The following is a 14,233-nucleotide window of genomic DNA, read 5'->3' as shown; positions in this document are numbered from 1 at the left end:
TTCTTCACAGTCCAACTCTCACATCCATACATGACCACTGGAAAAACCATAGCCTTGACTAGATGGACCTTTGCTGGCAAAGTAATACCTCTGCTTTTCAAAATGCTATCTAGGTTGGTCATAACTTTCCTTCCAAGGAGTAAGCGTCTTTTAATTTCATGGCTGCAATCACCATCTGCAGTGATTTTGGAGCCCCAAAAAATAAAGTCTGACACTGTTTTCACTGTTTCCCCATCTATTTCCCATGAAGTGATAGGACCAGATGCCATGATCTTCGTTTTCTGAATGTTGAGCTTTAAGCCAACTTTTTCACTCTCCACTTTCACTTTCATCAAGAGGCTTTTGAGTTCCTCTTCACTTTCTGCCATAAGGGTGGTGTCATCTGCATATCTGAGGTTATTGATATTTCTCCCGGCAGTCTTGATTCCAGCTTGTGCTTCTTCCAGCCCAGCGTTTCTCATGATGTATTCTGCATAGAAGTTAAATAAGCAGGGTGACAATATGCCTTGATGTACTCCTTTTCCTATTTAGAACCAGTCTGTTGTTCCATGTCCAGTTCTAACTGTTGCTTCCTGACTTGCATACAAATTTTTCAAGAGGCAGGTCAGGTGGTCTGGTATTCCCATCTCTTTCAGAATTTTCCACAGTTTATGGTTTCTAAAGTTCTTGGTAATTCCAAGTATTCCTACTGAGTAACTCAAAACATACTAAGGATGAAGATATCACCAATAATAATGAATATGAATCCACATTTCAAATAGTCTTATTGTTATTTTGAGTTTGACTCATCAGATCTAATTAAGTCATTTGTTTTTACCTTGTTAATGTGGCAGTCAGTGACCTGTTTTCAGAAGTAGAAAATATGTCAGCTCTACCCTTTTCTTATTAATAGGAAGGTTTATCCTCAATTTATGGTTCTGTAGCTAAAATGTTTTTAATCTAGTTAAAACTAGATTGTATACTATGTAAATCCATGTAAGGGGGCACACCACAGTATATGACAATATATTAAAGGGAGCTGGCTGGAGCCATCCCTTTGTGGGGAGAATGCCTGCTGTTCTTGGCAATGGTGCTTGGCAATAGGGTGTAATCCATGACTGTCTGACACAGAGACCAAATATGAGGAACAGAGCCTGTCTGCTACTTGCAAAGGTAATTTCTATTTTTAGATTGGAAATGAGTAAACATAGACATTCTAATATTCTTTTCCCATACCCTCTGGGAAAAGGGGCACCCCAACTTTGGAGAGTGCTGGTTTCACAGTGTAGGTTGGTGATTCATTGCTGCAGTGGCCATTGTTGACTTGGTCCCAGCACTCATTCCTGCCTTTCCTGTCAACATTACCCTGATTTTCTTCTGAGTAGATCCTCATTGGCTTAAACCAGTCAGCCCAGTCCAGCCCCCGTCAAAGTGATTGGTATGGAGATGTCAAGAAACTCAATTTTGGCTTTCTTTTAAAAAAAGTGAATGCTGGGAATTTCCTGGCTGTCCAGTGGTTACAACGCAGTGCTTTTTACTGCCATAGTCCACATTTGATGTCTGGTCAGGGAACTAAGATTCCATAAGGCAGTCAAAACAAAACAAAACAAAAGTGAACCCAAAAGAGACTCTCTCCCTCACCTAGATGGGGGTAGTCCATGGGCATGATAAGACTGGCACTGCAGCCAGTTACCACAGTGAGAGCATAGACTGGAACTCCCAGTAGCCACCATGTGGAATCCAGGGATGAAAAAAAGATGCTGAAGGTAAAGGGGAGAGATGGCAAGAAATTAGATCATTGGTGACCTTATTTGAGCTCCAGCTGAAGGCTTTCCTGAAGTCAAATTTACCCCTGGATTTCTTAGCTAGTAGGTGAATAAATTCTATGTAATTGCATAAGCCATTTAGTCAAGTTGGCTTCTCTATCATCTGCAACCAGAAAATTCCTCATGATACAGCTATCAACTCTTTTGGTTTTTTGTTTTGTTATCATTTTTGATTAATCTTGTTTTATTTAGTGTTTATTATAGTGTGTCAAGTTAACTGTACTCTGAGGATAGAATTATCATCAGTACTGCAAGGTCCTTCCATTCAATTATTCCCCTAGTAGCACTATATTATCCCCATTTTACAAAAGAGGAAACTGAGACCAGAGATAAGTAGCTTGCCCAAGGTTACTGAGTAAGTAATAAAGCCAAAATTTACTACCAAGGCAAAGACTACACTACTCACATACTATAGTTAGGTGTTGTCCGACTCTCTCATTTTTGCAACTATAATGAATATAAAGTAATATTTACTATTTCTTATGTAACTTTGGACAAGTTACTTAAACTCTTTGTGTCTCAGTTCCCTTACCTATAAAATGGAGGTAATAAGATAATGCTGATTTTATAAGGTTGATGGATAGTTTAAATTGTACCAATTACTTTGAACATCTTTTCTGTATTTATTGGCCATTTAGGACTCCTTTTTTGAGAAACTACCTGTTCATACCTTTTGCCCATTTTTCTGTTGAGTTTGGTGTCTTTTTCTTATTGATTTTCAGGGGTCACATATTGAAGTTATGTCCACTTTAGATATTGAACATCTTCTAATCTATCACATTTCTGTGGTGCCCTCAATTAACAGGAATCTTTAGTTTTTATATAATCAATGTGATCAATTGTGCCCCAAATGTGGAAAGAATAAAGACATGAAAAACAATGTTTATGCCATCAGCAACTTAAAATCTAACTGAAAACCAACAACTAAACAAACAAGTGTTAGACACTATGTATGAGCGCGTGCTCAGTCGCTTCAGTTGTGTCCTACTCTTTGCAACCCTATGGAGTGCAGCCCGCCAGGCTCCTCTGCCCATGGGATTCTCCAGGCAAGAATACTGGAGTAGGCTGCCATGCCCTCCTCCAGGGGATCTTCCTGACCCTGGGATATAACTCTCATCTCTTGAGTCTTCTGCATTGGCAGGTGGATACTTTACCACTGTGCCACCTGGGAAGCCCCTATATAATCAACTGTTAACCTCAGAAAAGTACCCCAATTTTTCTGAGTTTCAGTTTCCTTACTTGGAAAGTGGAAGCAATGAAAAAATACTTTTCAGTTTGTTGTGATAGTTAAATAAAGTAAGACCTGGTTCTTGTAGTTAGCACCTGGCATATAATAATTGCAATTCATAAGCAGAGCACATCAACAAAATAATAACAGCTACCATTTATAGCCATCAAGGCTGTATATTGTCACCCTGCTTATTTAACTTCTATGCAGAGTACATCATGAGAAACGCTGGGCTGGAAGAAGCACAAGCTGGATTCAAGATTGCTGGGAGAAATATCAATAACCTCAGATATGCAGATGACACCACCCTTATGGCAGAAAGTGAAGAGGAACAAAAAAGCCTCTTGATGAAAGTGAAAGAGGAGAGTGAAAAAGTTGGCTTAAAGCTCAACATTCAGAAAACGAAGATCATGGCATCTGGTCCCATCACTTCATGGGAAATAGATGGGGAAACAGTGGAAACAGTGTCAGACTTTATTTTTGGGGGGCTCCAAAATCATCGCAGATGGTGATTGCAGCCATGAAATTAAAAGACGCTTACTCCTTGGAAGAAAAGTTGTGACCAACCTAGATAGCATATTGAAAAGCAGAGATATTACTTTGCCAGCAAAGGTCCATCTAGTCAAGGCTATGGTTTTTCCAGTGGTCATGTATGGATGTGAGAGTTGGACTGTGAAGAAGCTGAGCGCTGAAGAATTGATGCTTTTGAACTGTGGTATTGGAGAAGACTCGTGAGAGTCCCTTGGACTGCAAGGAGATCCAACCAGTCCATCCTAAAGGAGATCAGTCCTGGGTATTCATTGGAAGGACTGATGTTGAAGCTGAAACTCCAATACTTTGGCCACCTGATGCGAAGAATTGACTCATTGGAAAAAACCCTGATGCTGGGAGGGATCGGGGGCAGGAGGAGAAGGGGATGACAGAGGATGAGATGGCTGAATGACATCACCGACTCGATGGACATGGGGTTGGGTGAACTCCAGGAGCTGGTGATGGACGGGGAGGCCTGGTGTGCTGCGATTCATGGGGTCGCAAAGAGTCAGACACGACTGAGCATCTGAACTGAACTGAACCATTTATAGAGGTCTATTACCTGCCTGGCATTACTCTAAGTCACCATATTTAAATTCCACAAGCCTCTGCAAGGCATTATTACTGCCATTTGTCAGACGCAGAAATCTAGGTTCAGGGAGCTCAAGTAATTTGACAAAGTCACACAGCTGGTATAAGGTGGCAACAATACTGAAAGTGTACTAGACACTAGACACTGTCGAGTCTGACTCTGTGAGCCCATGGTCTGTCCATGTAATATTGAAAGCCAGGTTCATTTGACCTTAGACCTCACGTGCTTTCCACTATGTCAATTTATTGCCAGAAAAGATGCTAGAAAAAGCAATGAAACTTGACTTGGATCCTGAAGAAAAAGAGAAAAGAAAAAGACAGAATTTTAATAGACAAAAGGAGGAAGGTGGAGAGGACACCCTGCCAGATTCTGAAGGAGTACAGTGCATATACCGGGGATGAAAAGTACTGTGAGTTATTAGAGGGCAGAAGGAAAACTTGTACAACATAGTGCCCTTCAGTCCAAGCACAGAGACGGGGACAGGGTAACTACTGGGTCGGGGGTGCCTATTCCCTACTTCTATTTCCACGAGGAGGAAGCAGGAGTACACTGCCTGTCTAGTGAGCTTGAAGGAAGAACTGGCATTGTGTCCTTCTGAACCCTCAAGTTTGGAAAGCAGGCCTAACCCAGGAAGCATGTATTTTCTGCTTTTCCAGAAGTTGCAAAACTACAGTCAGCTTTTACAAGCAGACTTTCCAACTCTGCTTGTGACTGGTGTTGTTTGTTGTTGTTGTTTAGTCTACTAAGTTGTGTCCGACTCTTTGACACCCCATGGGCTGTAGCCCACCAGGTTCCTCTGTCAACAGGGTTTCCCAGGCAAGAATACTGGAGTGGGTTGCTGTTTCCTTCTCAGGGGAATCTTTCCAACCCAGGGATCAAATCCACATCTCCATTGTGGGATATGTTCAGTTCTGGACTGAAGTACAAAGCGGTCTTTATCCCTGCGGATCTAAAAGCCACGGCTACCATTCCAGTTTTTCCCAAGGACAAAGCTGACATTTTGTTTTCCACCAGTCTGACTCCTGCAGCTATCTCGATGGATTTTGAACTTGGATGGGCCTTGTGGGTGTTATCTGAAGACCCCTAAGACTGCAACAGTATGCATTCAACAAATCATGGTAAAAGAATGAATATGACAAGTTCAGAGAACAATGAGAAGACGGCCTGATTTGAGTAGAGAACATATAAGTAGCTTTTGTGAGTATTCATGGGATTATCCAGGCAAGAATACTGGAGTGGTTGCCATGCCCTCCTCCAGGGGACCTTCTGGACCCAGGGATCAAACCCCCGTCTCTTGTGTCTCCTGCATTGGCAGGCAAGTTCTTTACCACTAGCACCATCTGGGAAGCCCTATTATAAGTAGCTTGTAAGGTTAGATGGATGACTTACAAGAAAGAGTTTTGTTTTTGATGTGGGAAGAGTGCTCAAGTTTCTGAGCAGGGAAAGAGCAGGAGAAAGACAGTGTTTATGTAGATATCTCTATTGCTTATATAGATATCTCTATATGGCAATATCCACTGCCTTATTATCAATGGGCTGCAGTGAAGGCCAGGGGAGGAAAACCAGGAGCTGAAGGGCAGCCAGAAGTGGTTTCTAGAATTCCTGAGTGAGGAAGGATGAAGGTCTGGTCCAGGGAAGTGGAAATGTGAACTGGGGTGAAAGGACGAACAGGAGAGATCAAGGGAAAAGTGCCAGGATATGGTCACAACTGGGGTTCGAGAAGTGGAGATACCTTTTTCAGGCACCACTCAGAAAAACGTAGATGAGCATGCCCAGAGCTGGTGAGAAGTGGGTCTCAGCCTTCAGTTCAGTTCAGTTCAGCTGCTCAGTCATGTCCGACTCTTTGCGACCCCATGAACCACAGCACACCAGGCCTCCCTGTCCATCACCAACTCCCGGAGTCCACCCAAACCCATGTCCATCGAGTCGGTGATGCCATCCAACCATCTCATCCTCTGTCGTCCCCTTCTCTTCCTGCCCTCAATCTTTCCCAGCATCAGGGTCTTTTCCAAAGAGTCAGCTCTTCGCATCAGGTGGCGAAACTATTGGAGTTTCAGCTTCAACATCAGCCCTTCCAATGAACGTCCAGGTCTCAGCCTTGATCACCTTAAATCTGAGGTCTCAAGTGGACTTGTTCTTGGCACCAAGGACACCGGGCACAGGCTAGGAAAGAAGTTAGGGTTGGGAGCAGTTTGGGGAACCAACATCGACAAAGAGGCAGCACACATTTGAAAGCCTCTGGGTAGCGGTGGAGATGTGAAGCATGAACATGGAGAGGACTCGGGATGACAGGGATGTGGGAATAGGGACATAGGTGAAGCTGGGAGGAGAGCAAGGGGACACCGGTCGCTCCTGGACTGAAGGGAAGGGCAGGATGAGGCGGCTGGCAAAAGGTTGGAATCAGGATCTTGTCAGCAGAGGAGGATGGCTTCCACCTCCCTCCCCTGTCCCGCCCCCCAGGAAATCCACAGCTGGACCCAAAGCAGCTTTCTTCAGGCTGGCCTGTGTCTTCTGGGCCCTGAGTCCCCTTCCTCATGCTCTGGCGACAGTGACGCCTCGGACCACGGGCTGCAGGGGTCCCTCTATCAGCTGTAGGGGGCGACTCCAGCTCCCCACGCCGCAGGGTTTTTTCCCTCCAGGTTCCTGCCGCCCGTCAGTGCCGGGGTCCTCCCCAGCACCGCCGCACCTGGCCACCGCCGCAGCCAGCCCGCGCCCGCAGCCAGCCCGAGCTGCCGCAAGCCACCGGCCCCTCCCGGGGGTGGGGTTTAGGCTCCCCCTTCCACACTCGCTTTGTTGCAGCCCCCCCCCCCAGGACAACCCCCCCACTCTGTCTCCACGTCCTGGGAGTCAGAAAGGTGCTAAACTAGGGGCCTGGTGGGAAAAGGGGCTCAGCAGCGCTCGGACGCTCGCGGGCTCGAGGTAGCTAGGGATTGGGAGGAGGGAGCGGAGCCTGAGCCGCTGGGGCCGCTGCTGCAGAAGGGGGAGGAGAATGGGGAGGAGCTGGGGGGCAGGCTGTCGGGGAAGGAGGGGTCTTAAGGGGCGGCGAGCCCAGGTCGGATTTCCTCTGAGGCTGGCGATCCGCGAAGCTCCCACCTTCCCTTAGAGCTCGCTGCAGCCGCCTGCCCCGCGCCCTCCGGAGACCGGGACGGGACCATGGTGAGAGCGGGGTGCGTGGCGCGAAGCCGAACGCACTGGTGCTACCCCTCTGAGCGGCCGAGGGTGGCCGGGCGGAGGGGGCGAGCGGCCGGGACCCGAGGAAGTTTCCGGGGTCGGCACGGGGCCCGGAGCCTTCAGTCTGGCTCTTCTCTCTTCCGCAGATGTGGAGACGCTGGCTCGCGCTCGCGCTGGTGGCGGTCGCCTGGGTCCACGCCGAGGTAGGTGAGCCTCTGAGCCGTTCCGAACTCGGGCGCCGGGGCTACTGGGGTCTGCGCGTGGCGCGGGCGGTGCGTGCGTCCCCGGGGATGCTCTCCCCGGATCGGACTGGGAGTTTCCATCCGCCGGGTGAGGGGGCGCTCGGAGCAGAAATGCTACTTAGGAAACTTAAACCTGAAAAATCAGGAAAAGTAGTTTGGGCCGTAAGCTGGAGCCCCACCAAGGCTAATATGGAGGGAGAGTGGGGAGGGGGAGTGAGGACGAGCAGGGCCGATTGGGACAGAGGCGGCGACACGAGCAGGAGCCGAGTTCAAAAAGGCGCTTGAGTTCTTTCCTTCACTTGAGAGGAATCTGAGAATAGTTGGAGCCTTCTCCCTTCCGAGTCTGTCTCCTGGGGGATGGGGGGCGGTCCGAGGAGCTCAAGAGATTCTTCTTTTAGGGCGGGATATATATATATATATATATTTTTTTTTTTTCCCCCTCTTTTATAAAGTAAGGTTATGATTCTCTGATTTTTTCTTTCTTTCTTTGTAAAGTGCCCTGGGATTTTGTGTTACTAATCAGAGCCAAATAACGGCCTTTTAAAAATCTCAGTTTTTTTCCTAAACTGGGCATTGCGCAAGTATGAGCAATCCGTTGCTCAGCTCTTTGAGGGCTCCGCGTTTCCAGTCAAAGTATTTCAGCGCTTTTGGGGTAATGTTTTCTTTTCAACTCCAGTGACCTTCCTGAAACACTACAAACAAACCAACAAACCCTTCACTCACAAGCCCCTCTATTAACTCAAAGGTTTATGGACAGAAAATAAACAATTCTAAGTTCCCTGGGCTCTAGTCTCCAGAAAAGTGAGGTCAGAAAGCAAACATTTGATAATTATGGCAGGAAATGTGGAAGGAATTAAAAAGCATGAGGGAGAAGAAATGGAATGTACATTACAAAAGAAATAGTTCCCTGGTGGGTGGTTATTCTCCCTCTTTGAATTTTTTTCTTCATATTACAGTTTAGCCCCACCCTTAGCATCACAGCTTTTCTGCCCAGAAAAGTCATAAAAGCCTGCAAGGTCTTCACGATTTAAAAAAATATGCACATTTTACTGAACTCTCATTTAATTCACTACTACATTGTTGGTTGATCTGGATATAGGAATTGTTTTTACTCACAATGAAATTAAAAGTCAGGCTTCCCTGGAAGCTCACACAGTGAAGATTCTGCCTACAGTGCAGAAGACCTGGGTTCGATTCCTGGTTTGGGAAGAGTCCCTGGAGAAGGAAATGGCAACCCACTCCAGTATTCTGGCCTGGGGAATCCCATAGACAGAGAAGCCTAGCAGGCTATAGTCCATGGGGTCGCAAAGAGTCAGACACGACTGAGCAACTAGTACTATATTAAATTACAAAGAGCTAATTCTTTTGGATATCTACTTGTGTTGTAATAAAACTCCATTTGAATGATGGGGAGAGTAAGTCAGAAAGGTCACATTATTCATCTAGAGTCCTAAATTGTTAAATGGTAGAAGTGAGATTTGAAGACAGTCTGGCATCACACCCCAGGCTTTTAACCACTACCTCCTACAAGGACTTCATATTTGCCGTGTACTTCTTGGCATAGAGCAGACCTTGGTTGGGCTGCATACATCATTTCATTTAAAGCTTCCCCGAACCTTGTAGGGTCACTTTTGTTATCCACATTTTACAGGGGAAGAAACGGGTTCCAGGAGATTAGGTAACCTGCCCAAGGTCACACACACAGCTAGTTAGTTCTGAAGAAGGATCTGAACCCAGCTCTTTCCACTGACAGAGCTCATCTTGAACTCCAGATCAGTTTCTCATGCATTTTGTTTTCCAGGGTTTGAGTTTGAGGGAGGACCCTTCTTCACTGGCTGATTTAGTCCTAGCTAAGGAACACCCTTGCATCCCTGCTGTTGCCTAGAAAAGGCAAAAGCCACAGTCCATTGATGGTTGAGGAGAATCCCTGATTTGTTTTACTGCAGGTTTAGGAATTGCCAGCTAGTGTGTGAAATCGCTCTGTGAACTGGAATGCAAGTGTGAGGAGTGAGGGGGCCATAGGTTCACTCGTCACAAGGCTGTGTAGCCCAAGGTCTGGGATCTATTCTCAGAAGCTGTTTGTACTACACCCCCTCCCCCCAGTGCATTGCAGGGAAAAGCTTAGCCCTCATAGGAAGTTCCCTCAGCAGCAATTTCCTGCTTGAGGTGGAAGAGCAGAAAATACTCTCACAGAATTCCCAAGGCAAAATCTGAGGGGAGAGAGGCAAAATCAAGAAGTGCTGAGCCATGAAAACTGAGGAAAGGAGTGCTGCAGAAAGAAGGCTGTGAACTCAAGGTATGTGAAGAGTAGGTATGATGTAGGTTTCATTTCATGACCCCAGATTATTAAGGATTATTTTTTAATGAGTACAATCTCTTGGTGTCTGGACCTGGTAACATTTGGCAAGTCTTTAATCCACATTTTAATAATAACATACCTTAAATTATTAATGAAAAGATAAATTAGCATTAGCAGTTTAGATATTACTTTCAGCATTTTATCATGTAGTTAATGGTGCTTGCAGTAGAAATTTTTTTCCTTGTTAGCTATAATAACATATAGCAAACAAAGCCAAATAATTTACTGTCTTTATTGAATTCCACTTTAGTAGTCTTTAGGGCTAAAATTATACAAATATTGTTGAGCTTTTAAAATGAAATTTAAAAAACAAAGAGTTTTCTTGCTCCTTTTTGATTTAGTATAAGCACAAGGATTCAATTCGGCATATTTTTAAAGCATGTGATTGTACAACAAATTATGTTGATATTTGAAGAAGTCAAGTGCCAAGCTTGAGAAAAGTAGTTGTCTTGATTATCAGTGTCAGTCTGTAAAAATCCTGTTTGGTTGGATTCAAGAAACTATTAGCAAATCTCGTTAAACAAAGTGTTCTGTTTTGAATGTTTTCCATGGTCTCTTATTGGCACCTCAGGGTTGCTTTTTTGATTGCTTCCTCTCTGTCTTTCTGTCTCAATACTTCAGGCAGCCTCCATCAAAATTCCATCCCATTCAGCTGAGCTCACTCCCATGTGCTCATTAGAGTCTTCTTAAAGGGGGTGTTGGCACATGTCTCCTGATGAGCCATGTCTCTTGATATATTAGTGTCTGCTATGGATGAGGACCGGGGAGTGGCAGCACAGAGCAAACTACCTCTTTTCAGAACCTTTTGGGAGGGGGCTGTATGGACCTGCTCACTCTCCTTTACCACCCCCTCTTCCAGTGAGAATTGCTACAATTCACTGAGAAGTGTGGATAGTAGAGGCTGGGAAAGGTTGAGAAGTCAGGTATTAGTGCTCGTGCCCTGGAGTCTTAGTGGGTGGGTCTGAGTCCAACACCATAGGCTGGAGGGGACCCTGTGGCTCAACTGCCTGCTTCCAGAAGGCAGCCTTGGCAAGTGCCCAAGCACACTCCACTCTCTGCTGGTGGTTATGTCTGCTGGCACTCTGATTTCCAGCATTCCAGGTCTATAAATTCACAGGTCACACGATAAGTCACAAGTACAGGAGACTGATTCACAAATCAGAACACTTATTCCAGGGAGGGGATGCTTAACCCATGAACTGTGAGTGCATCGCTTAAGATAATAGTGACAAGAATAACAGCAATTATACAGATAGGCAAGAAGATTATTAGTGCATTGTTCCTCTGAAGCCAGATTTCTTACCTCCTTCATGCCCTATTATCAACATACAGTTAATCAACCACTAGGGGTATTATTTGGAGAAGGCACTGGCGACCCACTCCAGTACTCTTGCCTGGAAACTCCCATGGACAGAGGAGCCTGGTAGGCTGCAGTCCATGTGGTCGCGAAGAGTCGGATGCGACTGAGCGACTTCACTTTCACTTTTCACTTTCATGCATTGGAGAAGGAAATGGCAACCCACTCCAGTGTTCTTGCCTGGAGAATCCCAGGGACGGGGGAGCCTGGTAGGCTGCCGTCTATGGGGTCGCACAGAGTTGGACACGACTGACGTGACTTAGCAGCAGCAGGGGTATTATTGGCCAATGTGAGATCTCCCTTATATTCTTGAGAATTATTCTAATAGTGGATTCAGGTGGGCCAAGGTTTGACTTTTTTTTCCCCCCCATTTTCCCTTGATTTTCCCCACGTTTTCTACAGGAAAAGCTAGGATTTTGATATCTATCTTGTATATTGACCACTAAAATAATCTCTTGTTTGTTTATCCTTTGGCAAAGAAACTCCTTGCTGTGATTCTGGAGGTCATTGTTAGAAAATGGGATGTTAAAATATAGCAGGGACTCTGCTGAATAGCCAAAACAGAGGGACAAGCACCCTGCAAATTGAAGCCTTGGATACTGAAAACATCTTTAGAAGGAACATGTCACAATTCCCATAGAAGTCTCTGGATTGGAAAACAGAAAGCAGGGGTCCATTCTCAAGCTCAGAGGAATGAGTTTGGGAGGAGCTGTGAGGTGGGGGCATGGCTGCTATGAATGTAATGTCTTGAAGAAGGAAATAAAGTCTTCAAATTCAGTGAGGCAAGAAGATACATGTTTCCAGGAGAACAGAGAAAGTAAAGGATGATCTGTAAATGCCAGTGGTCACACACAGAGAATTGAAAATGTCATGGTGTCTTCTTCCTACTCCTTTTAAATAAATGGACATCCAGACAGAAATATCTAGTAGCCACAAATAGTATTAGCTTAAGGACACCAGATATTATAGGATTAAAAAACAACTTATCTTTAGATGGGTTCATTTTTAAGCTAGGTGACTGATGTCCTGCAGGTCAAATGTATACTTTTCTCTTAAGGTGCCATCTTCTGTCATGCGTGACTTTGGTGTGGGATACTTTCTCTAGGAGTGAGTCATCAACAGCACAGACCTTGCCTTCCTGGTGCCCATCAGGCAGTATTCCCTGCTGCAGGCTGAGCATGCCCTACATAGGGCAGAGTCGTGGATGAAGTACAGGACATGGTCTCTGCCCTCAGGTTGCTTACAATTTAATGGTGCGCCAGGAGATTTAAACGATGGCAGCTAAAATACGTAAGATTATTACTACCTGATGAACAAGTATCTTCACTATTACTATTATTGCTTTTTTTTACATTAACAGAGGACATCCCTTGATTTTTAAAGTTCCTTTACATTAATACAGTGCACACATTTTTAATGTATCGCTTGAAGAACTTTTACATATGAATATACCACCCAATCAAGACTGAGGGAATTGATGCAGTAAGGAGGCCATAAACACGGGGTGTGTGGAAACAGTTGCAATGAAAAAAGTGAGGAATAGATATGATCAAGGTTACATTTCATCACTTGATGATCATTATCATTTAATTAGTCCAATCTCTTAATGTCTGGCCCTACTAACAAGTTTTTTGGCAAGTTTTAATTCATGTTTTAACAATGAATTAAATGAACCTTTAATAATTAATGAAAAGGTAAACGAACCCTCTCCATATGAGATTTGGATATTAAGCATTTTAACTTATAGATAACAGTGCTTTCAATAGGAAATTGTTTTCCTTGTTAGCTACAAAAACATAACAAACACAGTTGAATACAGTCTTTGTTGACATGAATTCATTTGAGCACATTTTGTATAGGCTTTAGGGGAGCTGACTTGACTGTTTTGCCAATAGATATTCCAGGGCTCAATATAATCTACATTGAGAAACTAAACCAAGGATAGAAACTCAAGTAATTCCCTTTGACCACTTTGCCCTGGTCAGTATTGTTTTTAAAGGGACTCTACATAAGATGCCTATCACATTAATTCTGAAAGCTAAAAACTTTAAACCTACTACAAGAGAAGAGTTAAGAGTTAACAGCAATATATGCCAGTAAAAGTTATGTTTACAAAAATTTAAGGCTCTAGCAAATTATTGTGATTTAAATTAAAAAGCAGAACACTCCCCACACCAATGCCCTATGCTCACACCTATGTAAAAATTTATAGAGAAGTATCCTGGGTGTTCTTTGGAAGGAATGATGATGCTAAAGCTGAAACTCCAGTACTTTGGCCACCTCATGCGAAAAGTTGACTCATTGGAAAAGAATCTGAAACTGGGAGGGATTGGGGGCAGGAGGAAAAGGGGACAACAGAGGATGAGATGGCTGATGGCATCACCGACTCGATGGACGTGAGTATGAGTGAACTGTGGGAGATGGTGATGGACAGGGAGGCCTGGCGTGCTGCGATTCAAGTGGTCGCAAAGAGTCGGACACGACTGAGCGACTGAACTGAACTGATGACAAAATGTCTTAAAAGCCATCATGAGGATTCTTGTGACATCTCACATTTTCCAAGAGGAATTTATCCTCCTAATACATCCTATTTTATTTAAATAAAAAAGTAGTATTATTTTCTGATAAAATACGGAAATATGTTAATAAGAAGCTCAGGGAATATAGAAAAAACTAGAGCAAAGAATAAAGTTGCCTGTACTTCTACCACCTAAACTTAAACTAGCCTTTCATCCCTCCTTTTAGAGAAATTATCAGTCAGTTAACAGATGTGTGTGATGTGCCTACTAGACCCTACAAGTAATGAAAATTAGTACCTCCCAACACTAGGATAAGGGGCTTCCCTAGTGGTTCAGACAGTAAAGTATCCGCCTGCAGTGTGGGAAATCTGGATTCAATCCCTGGGTTGGGTAGATCCCCGGAGGAGGGCATGGTAACCCACTCCAGTA

General features: G+C 44.5%; 1 protein-coding gene across 1 annotated transcript in view; it reads left to right on the top strand.

Annotated features, from left to right (window-relative positions):
• The first annotated feature begins 7,166 nt into the window (after window positions 1-7,166).
• Window positions 7,167-14,233, top strand: part of FSTL1 (follistatin like 1) — a 56,547-nt gene continuing 49,480 nt past the window's right edge. The window contains exons 1-2 of the mRNA XM_006057593.4: window positions 7,167-7,312; window positions 7,474-7,530. Of these exons, the coding sequence (XP_006057655.1) occupies window positions 7,310-7,312; window positions 7,474-7,530 (60 nt within the window). The 5' untranslated portion in view covers window positions 7,167-7,309. The remainder of the gene's footprint in view (window positions 7,313-7,473; window positions 7,531-14,233) is intronic.

This window comes from Bubalus bubalis, chromosome 1, assembly GCF_019923935.1.
Source record: "Bubalus bubalis isolate 160015118507 breed Murrah chromosome 1, NDDB_SH_1, whole genome shotgun sequence".
NCBI lineage: Eukaryota > Metazoa > Chordata > Mammalia > Artiodactyla > Bovidae > Bubalus > Bubalus bubalis.
Note: the sequence above shows the minus strand (reverse complement) of the source record. Positions and strands in the feature narration are given on the sequence as shown.